Source organism: Acinonyx jubatus, chromosome F2 (assembly GCF_027475565.1).
Source record: "Acinonyx jubatus isolate Ajub_Pintada_27869175 chromosome F2, VMU_Ajub_asm_v1.0, whole genome shotgun sequence".
Taxonomy (NCBI): domain Eukaryota; kingdom Metazoa; phylum Chordata; class Mammalia; order Carnivora; family Felidae; genus Acinonyx; species Acinonyx jubatus.
In genome coordinates this window covers 42047184-42057500 of record NC_069394.1, presented here as the reverse complement: position 1 = coordinate 42057500, position 10317 = coordinate 42047184, and the positions used below count along the sequence as shown (strand labels likewise).

At 40.0% G+C, this 10317-nt stretch overlaps 1 protein-coding gene across 6 annotated transcripts in view; it reads right to left on the bottom strand.

Moving 5' to 3' along the window:
- CDH17 (cadherin 17) overlaps nucleotides 1-10086 on the bottom strand; it is a 75994-nt gene extending 65908 nt beyond the window's left edge. For 3 of the 6 annotated variants that reach the window (XM_053208172.1, XM_015072174.3, XM_027064223.2), the window contains exons 1-2: nucleotides 10039-10086; nucleotides 9941-9995 (exon numbers count right to left, since the gene is read on the bottom strand). In XM_053208172.1, coding sequence (XP_053064147.1) covers nucleotides 9941-9995; nucleotides 10039-10071 — 88 coding nt within the window. In that variant the 5' untranslated portion in view covers nucleotides 10072-10086. Of the gene's footprint in view, nucleotides 1-143; nucleotides 223-7207; nucleotides 7501-9940; nucleotides 10000-10038 lie in introns of those variants that run through there. The other 3 variants (XM_053208175.1, XM_053208174.1, XM_053208173.1) reach the window with 3 other exon arrangements.
- Between the last annotated feature and the right edge of the window lie 231 nt (nucleotides 10087-10317).

The following is a 10317-nucleotide window of genomic DNA, read 5'->3' as shown; positions in this document are numbered from 1 at the left end:
ATGATTTATTTGCAGACAAATATACCCCACAGTGCGGTTGTTGGGAACACAGACCCCGGAGTTAGACTGGTTGGTTTGGATCCTGGCTCCTCCAGCAACCTGTCTGTATTCCTCTGTAAAGCAGGGATGATCATAGTACTTACCTTTGAGATTTATGGGGTTCAATGAGTTAATAGTTTGAACAGTGTTCGTCACATAAAAATTCATTCTGCCACCTTGTTCCCTTAGTCAGAGCTTTCAGCACTGTCCTGTAGAACGTCTCCTTTCATCATCCCTGGCGTTTGGAGGCCCCCATAATACTCAAGAAGCAGCCTTCACAACCAAGCGAAGCCGTGAGACAAAGCCTTTATCTGAATGCATCAAGGCAAAAGGCACTAATGCTGGGATTATGCCAGAGGAGGACTTTAGCCCCTCAAACAAATCTTGCCTATATTTCCTCTGTGCATGGACATAATTCCACTAATGAATATCACATCCTGGATCATAATATTGCTGGAGGGAAACCATAGTTTATAACCGCAACTGCCTAAAACCACCACGCCACACACATTTGATAGATTTCCTCACAAACGCTCCTTAGAAAAGGATTGGAGTGTATTTCTAGATAATTCAGTGACATTTTAGCTGCCCTACCTGAAATGGTTGACCCAAAGATCTGCTTAGAATTTTTGCTATTTGTTGGGGTTCCCCTCAGGCACAAAGACTAAATTCAGACAGTTTCTATGGCAACTATCTGTGAGGCCAAGCACATCCTTAGCAACACAGGTCAAAGGTTTTGTGGGAAAGGGGGATTTTGAAAAGCCACCACCACTTGCTTTAACCATGGACCATCGGCAAATACAGAATCAGGGCCGCTGGCCTTGCTGTTTACGGCTAATGCCTTGATTCACCACAGCCCACAAAACACAAATCCCTCTGCATCCTGAATCTGTGTCCAGCCGGAAGAATAGCACGAAGGCAGCTAACACTTACTGAAAACCATTTGCCATGCACAGGCTAAGACTTCTATATGCGTTACCTTATTGATTTCTCATAAGAACCCTCTGAAGCAGGTACTGTTAAAATCTGCCTCTTAAAGATCAAAATTCTAAAGGTGAGGGTTAAAGAGGTTAAGAGACGTGCCCGAGATCACACTGCCTGGCTAATTCTACACCCATGTTCTTTTCATAAACATAATGAGACATCTAGTATCACTTAATCCATTACACATCTTCCCAAAAATTCAAAAACCTTTTTCTTTTTCCTTTTTTTTTTTTAAACTCTGCTGCTCTTCCTCGTCAGAAACTGATATGATGCCCCCTGCTCAGAGGAACATTAGCCTAGGAGATCTAGTTCCTACAGAACACATATTCCCGTATCGTACCATCTCTCCTCATTTCCCCGCTGACCTTCACCTTAGCAGTCTCCTTTTTTAAATTTTTTTTTTAACATTTATTTTTGAGAGACAGAGCAAGAGCGAGGAAGGGACAGAGAGAGGGAGACAATCTGAAGCAGGCTGCAGGCTCCGAGCTGTCAGCACAGACCCTGACGCCGGGCTTGAACCCGCAAACTGCGAGATCATGACCTGAGTCAAAGTCGGCACTTAACTGACTGAGCCGCCCCGGTGCCCCAGCAGTCTCCCATTTTTTAACCAAGCCAGGTGTTATGTGTTGGATAGTGCCCACACCCAATTTGTATGCTGGAGTCCTATCTCCCAAGGACCTCAGAATGTGATGTTATTTGGAGATAGGGTTTTTACAGAGGTAATGCGCTTAAAATGAGGTCATTAGGGTAGGCCTTCATCCAATCTGACTGGTGTCCTCATAAAAAGGGGAAATTTGGACACACAGACACACAGAGAGGGAAGACAATGTGAAGAGACATAAGAAGAAGATGAGCATCCAGAAGCAGAAAGGAGGGGCCAAAAACAGACCCTCATGACCCTCTGAAGGAACCAACCCCTGCTGACACCTTGATTTTGGATGTCCAGACTCCAGAACTGTGAGATAATAAATGTCTGTTGTTTAAGCCACCCCATCCGTGGTGCTTTGCTTTGGCAGCGCTACCAAACTAATATACCAAGGAACTCTGCTTTTGACTAAGAAAGGCACTGCCATTCCAGGACAGAGGTGGCCTCAGAAAGGGCTGTCTTCAGTTATTATACATGCAGTGCCCCTGGCAGGCTTCTCAGGGCTCCGTTCGAAGCTTGATTGATTCTCCTGCTGGGCGCCAATTCCTCCAAGAGGCATTTTTAGACACTCTTGTCATTCCCCCTTTTATCTGAGTAAGGACGTGGAATTTCCAGATCCCAAGTCTCCAAACCTTCAAGTAACTCAACACACAATCATTGATTTTCTCCCCCTTGCAAAAAGCTAGAAAGGCAAACCTTAAATAGAGTTAGTCATCGCTCATCCTTCACAGAAAAAAAAAAAAAATGAAGCATTAAGGGCTTTGAATTCAAATAATTTACCCTGCTCAAAGGTTGAACTATGCATTTCTAAAGAACAAAGGAGGTGCAGGAGGGAAGGACTAGAAAATTTGTTTTCATAGGTGATGTGGGCAGGAAAGGATGTGACTGGACTTCATAATACTGCCAGGACCCAACAGCATCATATATCCTGTGTACCATTTCTTTCATCTCTCCACTGTATATTGCTAAGAGCTCCATAAATTATAAAGCAAGGCCAGATATGAATAAAGATCAGATTAAAAGCCTGCTCACACCATTGTTCATCAAGTGATGTTCAGATCAATCATGCCCATCTTGTCGGTCTTGCTCACAAATCTCTGGCACCAATTACATCTCTAAAGGTCTAGAAAAATCACAGGAAGATCTGACCAATTTGCACTCTTGACAAATTAGGGACCCGATTAAAGCGGCCATTAATAAGCTAGAAGTAAACAGGCAGGCATAAAAGCAGGGCCGCTGCCTCATCCTTCAGACTGATTTAGGAGGAAGGAAAGAAGAAAATGAGGGATGGACGCCCACCCCCGGGCACACAAATAGAAGCACTTTGTTCTCTCGCTAAGCTTTGTAACGTAGATATGCCAACATTTCAGTGTATGAAAATCTGGATTTACACATCTGCAAAACTGAGAGTGATTATTTGTATCAATAGGTTCGTGGTCAAGATAAATGGACTCACGAAAGGTAGACGGCCTCCCCCAGGACTTAAAATGCTTTTAATTTATGTGATCAATTTAAATACAAATGACTACTGGAATCAGTCGTACTAAAGAAGAAATGAGCTCTAAGAAACATTTTGAGACATGTGCTTATGCCTATTCTTGCCTAGCTTTATTCCACCCAACACTCCCAGGAAGGGAGTAAGGGAAGGGCAGCAGGAGTGAGGAGCCCTCTCCTCAGAGTCGCACAGGATGCCCCATCCCTGAATGAGAGGGTGGTCAGGGGAGGTCAAAGGGAAGGGAGGGCCCCAATGGGCATAGATGGATGCCTAGTCGTGGTGCTTGCCTGACATGTCAGGCAGGTTGGCTGTAAGACGTCAGTGTTGCCTTCCCTGCGATGTGCAGGTTGACACCTCAGAAACCTCAGGAGGCCACAAGGGAAAGATGTGCTTTCCTCCGTATCTGTCAGAACATCGTAAGGGCCTTCCCTGGCCTAAAGAGGAGGCTAGGAATCATTATTTCTCATAAAAGATGGCTGAATTGCTTTTGACAAAGTGCTTTCTCATGATACAACAGTGACTTGTATATTATAAAGGACACAGACAAGCATTTGCCAGTATAATAAAATCACACATTCTGGCCTTAGAAATTCCTTGTGAGGTAAATCTAAATTAGATTTCATCCCAATGGGTTTGGACACAGAGATTAAAACAAAACAAAACAAAACAAAACAAAAATCCCTAAAACACTTGTTGTAATACTAGCTCATTTATAAAGTAGCCCCGAGGCAAGGGTTCTCATGACAAAAATGTACAGACATGCTCAACTATAGCAGGTTCACTTTCCAATCCCTGAATTAAATCATAATTGGCGGCTGGGATGAGTCAGAGAGTAAAAGAAAAATGAATTTAATTCTATCTTAATAAAGAATACCATGCCACTATGAAATCTCTCGTGAGTTTTTTTATAGTTGAAAAAAAATTTTTTTTAATCAGCATTTTATGAGCATTTACTAAGTCAAATGCTTTGGATAACTTATTTCATTTAAATAGCACAACAATCCGGGGCACCTGGGTGGCTCGGTCAGTTAAGCGTTGGACTTTGGCTCAGGTCGTGATCTCACGGTTCACAGGTTCAAGCCCCACGTCAGGCTCTGTGCTGACAGCTCAGAGCCTGGAGGCTGCTTCTGATTCTGGGTCTCCCTCTCTCTCTGCCCCTCCCCCACTTGTTCTCTGTCTCTCAAAAATAAATAAATATTAAAAAATAGTAATAATAAATTAAAAAAATAAATACACAACAATCCTATAAGGTAGGTCCTGTTGTCATCCTATAGGGAAGGAAACTAAGCTCAGAGAGGTTGAGGAAGGGGCACCAATCTGACTGCACAGATCAAGCACAGCACCCTCCCTAGGATGAACAGAAAAGGTGTTCATCCTTAGTTTAAACATTCTTTAAAACTACAAATCTACCATTTTGACTTCTCTTTATCTCTTTGTCAAGAACACAAGTCTTAATATTTAAAAATAATTAAAATATGGTAAGAAATTATTGATTCAGAATATCATGGACGAGAAAATTCCATATGTCAGTCTTTTAAGAGAATCTTTTAAGAAAAATTAAGTTTTCTTTGTGCCACATACACTAACCGAGCATAGCTTGGGCTGCTATATAAGCTTAAGTGAAAAATCAACTTTTTTTTTTATTACTTCAACCACTAAGTAAATATCTGTTTTTATTACATTTATATTTACTGTACCTCAGTAAACATTGCTATTTGTTGTCACAAGTAACAAATAGGTAGATAGATACTCCCGTAACAAACTGAAGTACTTTTTCCGTGTTGAATCATTGAGTAGACCACAGAATGAGCCCCAGTCTAGGCTGGAGACCAAGGATTTCTGAATGAATGCAATTTTATGCCAACAGTTAAATCTATAGATTTTTATCCATGTAAACTAACACCCATAAAAGCACTTATTTGTGAGCCTTTGGAAAAAGAAGCAGGATGATTCGTGCTCAGCTTTCCTTCTCAGAGTCACCTCTCTTAACATGGAAGAAAAGTGGGGGTGCATTCTCCTTTCCAGGGACTTCTAAGTTGAGTTCCTGCCAGCATATATTTTGCTTTTCATAAAAGAAGGGAGGAGGCATAGGAAAGGTAACCTTCATCTTGAACAACAATGACTTTTCCCAGGGGTCACTGAGGCAAGTTTCAAAGGATGCCACACCCACTGAAAAACTGACACAGTTGACCCTTAAACAACTCAGGGGTTAGGGGCACTAAACCCCCGTGCAGTCAAAAATCTGCATACAACTTCTGACTCCCCAAAACCTTAACTACTAATAGCCTACTGTTGACTGGAAGCCTTATGATAACAAAACCAGTCAATTAATACATATTTTCTATGTTTTATTAGATACTGTACTCTTATAGCAAAATAAGTTGGGGAAAGAAAATATAAAGAAAATTATAAAGAAGAGAAAATACATTTATAGGACTGTGCTGTATTTATTGAAAATATTTGTTCCTAAGAGAACCCACAGAGTTCAAACCCATGTTGTTCAAGCGTCAACTATATACAAAACATCAGAGGGGCTTTTAAATGCCTCTCATAAAAACATACAAACAAAAAAGCAAAGCCCAATTGTTTCATCATTCTGTTATATCTTTGGATTTCATGTCCTTAGAATAGAATCTGTTACTCTCTTGCCCAAAATGCCATTACTGTAACATTACTGTTGTTTTTCCCTAGGAAATGAAACAACAACTTTTCAGCTTGACCTGAATCATCTACTTGACCTTTTTAATGGACAGGAGAGCCAACTTTCATTGGACAGCTACCACATGGCAAGCAATGTACCAAATTCTTTATAAGCTTATCTAATTTATTCTCACAACTGCTTGGTTGGGCAAGTATCTCCATTTTATAGATGAGAAAATTAAGGTCCAGGGAGCTTAAGCAATCTGCTCAATGCCTGCTGGCTGGTAAATGATGAAACTGGCCTAACCCATCTGCCCAACCCTGAAGACTCATAAACTATATACCTTGCAATCTGCGATAAACCCTTACTCAGTGATTCTTTTTTTTCCTGGTGAGAGCTAAATGTCATCCATTTTTCTTGTCACCTAAACATGTGCTTTCTTTCTCTTTGAAAGGATTTTTCACTTGCTATCTAAGTTTTTGAAGAAAAATAAAAACAAGAAAATATCAGAGAATGTATTGCTCTTCTAATCTCCTGTTCAGCATCCCCCATCAAAGACAGCATCTGTCCCGCAAAAGTCACCCATAATAAAGAAAAAAACAAGACAGAGGCAGAGACTGGACCTTTGAAGACACAATAGGCTGTACACAACTTGACATCTCAAAATAATCACTTGTTAGCAGATGGTACATCTACCAATGAGGTGGAAAGAAACACCAAAAGCTGACCAACACATACAATAAGTCTTGCTTTCCCAAGACTTGCTTGCAGGTCTGTCTGTTTCCAACTCTTTGTTTGTTTATTTGTTTGTTTTTGTTTTGTTTTTTGGTTGTTTTCAATTCTTATATCCAATACTTTTAAGAAAAGGGTTTCTTTTCTCCTATGCATTTCCCCTCCCCCACTGTGTCCCAGACAGTCCCAAGAATCCTAAGTTTAATCTCAGTCTCTGAGAAGTAGATAGAATGCTCATTTTTTGAAGACCACATCTGAGAGAGAACACTTTTTAAGAATGAGATTCCAATTCTAATTTCTGGAAAACAAGAGCTCCAGAACATCTTAGGTCTAGGCGCTCTTATATTTTAATCAGAAAGAATGGGTATAATACTCATTTAAACATCCCAAAACTTCATATTTTCTTTGTTTACACTGCCAAGCTTGATTCAACCAAAGATATTTCATTAAATTTATAAAATAGAGGCTAATTAAAAGAAACTGAGAAAGAAATTATGCTCCCTAAGCAAAACTTGTCACACCAGAAATAAGCTTCCCTTCCCTTCCCAGCTACATAGCACTCTTCAAGGAATAAATTTGTCCAGCAACTTAAGTACTCTCCCTCCACCATCTATTTTGTCATTCTTGAAGAAGTACATTATCAACATAGTTAAGACATGTCAACCCTTACCTTTCTGTAAGTAAATAACAAAATGGCCGTTAAAAGTTATTTTCTTCCATTCAGCTGTTGAGACTCTTGCTGGGGCTTGAGAATCTCCCTGGAGAACACTCCCTCCACACTGTTCTGCTTCCCCAGCCTCTCCCTTCAGACTTCAGTCAAACATTAACCATCCTATTAGATAGGTTTTATTGACCGCAGAAGCCATCAGATGTCATAAAAGGTATCATTGTATTCACTCCAGAAAAGAAGTGGGCTTGTACCAAAAGACGTTAATTCATACTCAATACATCTCCAAACAAGTATCTGAACTTTTGAATGTAGAGAAGTAAATTAGAAGACAAACAGAAGCCAAAAAGGGGAAACACTCTATGTATTCAACTGCTCCATGACATCAAGACTGTTTGTCCATATTTTGTACACCCAACATTTAGCATAGTGTCTGTACAGAAGGCTCAATCGACAAATTTTTGTCAATTCCATCGCAAACACAGACAGACCCACAGGGATCCACGTCTGAGCAATGACGCAGTTCACGGATAACCAGCCTCAGGAGACATTAAGAAATAACTCAGAAGGTGTGACCAAAGATGCAATCTGGCAGTACCCGCTTCTGCAATTCAAGGGTCCTCTTCAAAGTCGACATGAAACAACCAGTAGTAGCCTTCCCTCCAAACACAAACAAGTCCTTATTTTTTTTCTCCACAATTGAATAGATTTACCTAAAAATCAGGTTACTTCTTCCACTCAAAATGAGGTTTCCAATTAAACAATAAAAGCCAATAGCCCCAGATTTCTTAAGTCAAGTCATCTTTTAGGCTGATTTCTGATTCCCATCCTTCAGTCACTCTGGGAATCCACACTGAAGAGGAGAATCAATGTCACTTTTGTGTCAAATGTGTCACACTTTATCCGGTTTCTGTTGACTTTCTGATATTCATTTCTGGGCTTCTCCTGAGCTGTGTTATGCTTTCCAGTTGTCTCTAGGTGTGCATCCAGTACAACCCACTGTCTAGATGGACTTCCTCCTTCTCAGATCCCTTAGGAAGCCCATGGTTGCTGTAAGCCTTATTTATCTTGAGGACCTTGAAAGTGAAACCATCTCGTCACATGCCAATGGTTAGCATATTCAGTGGATCAGCAGGTCTAGGAAAAATCCTTCTCCTTTGTCTCACAGCCAACATAACTATGTTTAAGGCAATGAGGTCAGTGAGGCTAAGTGAAATTCTTAACACCTCTGCCCTCCCATTAGTTAAATAAAATGACCTTGTTCTACAAAATCAAATAGCTCCCGCTTGTATATTTTACTTCCTGAAATCAATGACAAGATTCCACCAGCATGGCTCTAAAAGGAGTTTGCTTCTTTAGAAATTTTGAAGTAATGTATGTAAAAAGTACTTTTAAATCTATAAAGTGTTTTTTAAAAGTATATATGTATAACTTTTAGTCATTCTTTCTCAGCAATATTATATGACTATGTTCATGGCATATCAGCTTATCAGTTAAAAAATGTTTTCTCACTTAATCTTTACGACATGTCTACAAAGTAGATTCCATTTTATAGGTAGAAAACAAAAGTTTTACCTTTTATCCAAATCACACAGCTTGATTATAGAATTAGGACTCCAAACCTGGTCTGATTCAAAGCCCAACCTATTCACCACAACTATAGAATCTGTCAAATTATTTTCCTTCTAGTTCCATGTGAGTAATAAGAATATCCATAGGAAGAAAGCTCCCTATGTGACACCATTCCTGATAGAAGATAGCCAAGTTCCCAAACAAGGCTTCCCTGTGCATTTTATGCTACTTCCAGCCTCTAGCTTCCAAGTCAGAGAATCAGATTGACTAAACTCTAAAAGGCCAAAGTCAGCCATCAGAAAAATCAGGGGTGCCTGGGTGGCTCAGTCAGGTAAGGGTCCAACTCTTGATTTCGGCTCAGTTCATGATCTCATGGTTCATGGGTTCAAGCCCCACATCAGGCTCCACACAATGACAGTGTGGAGCCTGGTTGGGATTCATTCTCTCTCTCTCTCTCTCTCTCTCTCTCTCTCTCTCTCTCTCTCAAAATAAATAAATAAACTTTAAAAAAAGTTTTTAAATAAAACAAAAAACAAAAAAAAAGAAAGAAAAGAAAAATCAACAGGTGATTGCATGTCTGAATTATAAAGGCTTTTCCTGTGCTCTCTAGGATAACAGGTTAGCAAGGTTCTTATAATTTATAAAGTTGTCTGAATTTTATCATTCTATATATTCTGCCCTGTGTTTTGGGATGAATACCATGGCATGTTAGGGAATTCATTTTCATGCAAACATGAAACATTGTTTGTTCAGTAGTTTAATACTGACTCAATAATAAGGGGAATAAAGAAAATTTAAATGGTAAATTACTGATTGCCTTTATCAGAGAGAAGGGGATATAAATGATTTATATGATGGAAACATGTGAACAAATGAAAAAAGTGGGCAGATACTTCTAACTAATAGATTGATGGTGTTTAAAACATTTTAGCACTTTTGTCTAATGTTTTAACCATTCCTTTAACGTTAGCCCTAGAAAATGTACAAAGTGTTCTAGTTTATAGACAATGTTAGTTAACAAGGAATAACTAACATTGGATAGCCTCCTGTGAGAAGTAAGAGAGATGATTCATGTGCTGTCCAGTTAACAGTAGGTTTACAACCTACTAGAAATATGTACAACCCCCCCCCCCCCAAACACACACACACAGTGGAGTCCCAAACCTTCAGACACTTCACTTCCTCGTTCTTCTTCTTCCCCTCTCCCTTTTGTGGGCTTCTTTTCATGGGCTTCTTTTCATGGCTTTGCAATGAGCATGGACCTTTTTATGGGCTTTGCAATGAGCATGCGCCATAGAATAAAGGGAGGAGGGACTAAAAGTCTCTGCCTTACCTCAGAGAATGTACGTTTGTTCCAATCAGACTACTTTTTTCCTTACATGGGCATAGGTGATGTCTGGGTAAGGCTGTAAGCTCTGTAGTACTCAGCCAATGAGGAATCAGGGGAGGGACTTGCACTCTAGGAGATAAATTGCCTGCTGTGAGTGCCCCAAATGTGCCTGTCCATCAGACACCAGCTCTTGCAAGTCCGTTGATTAAAC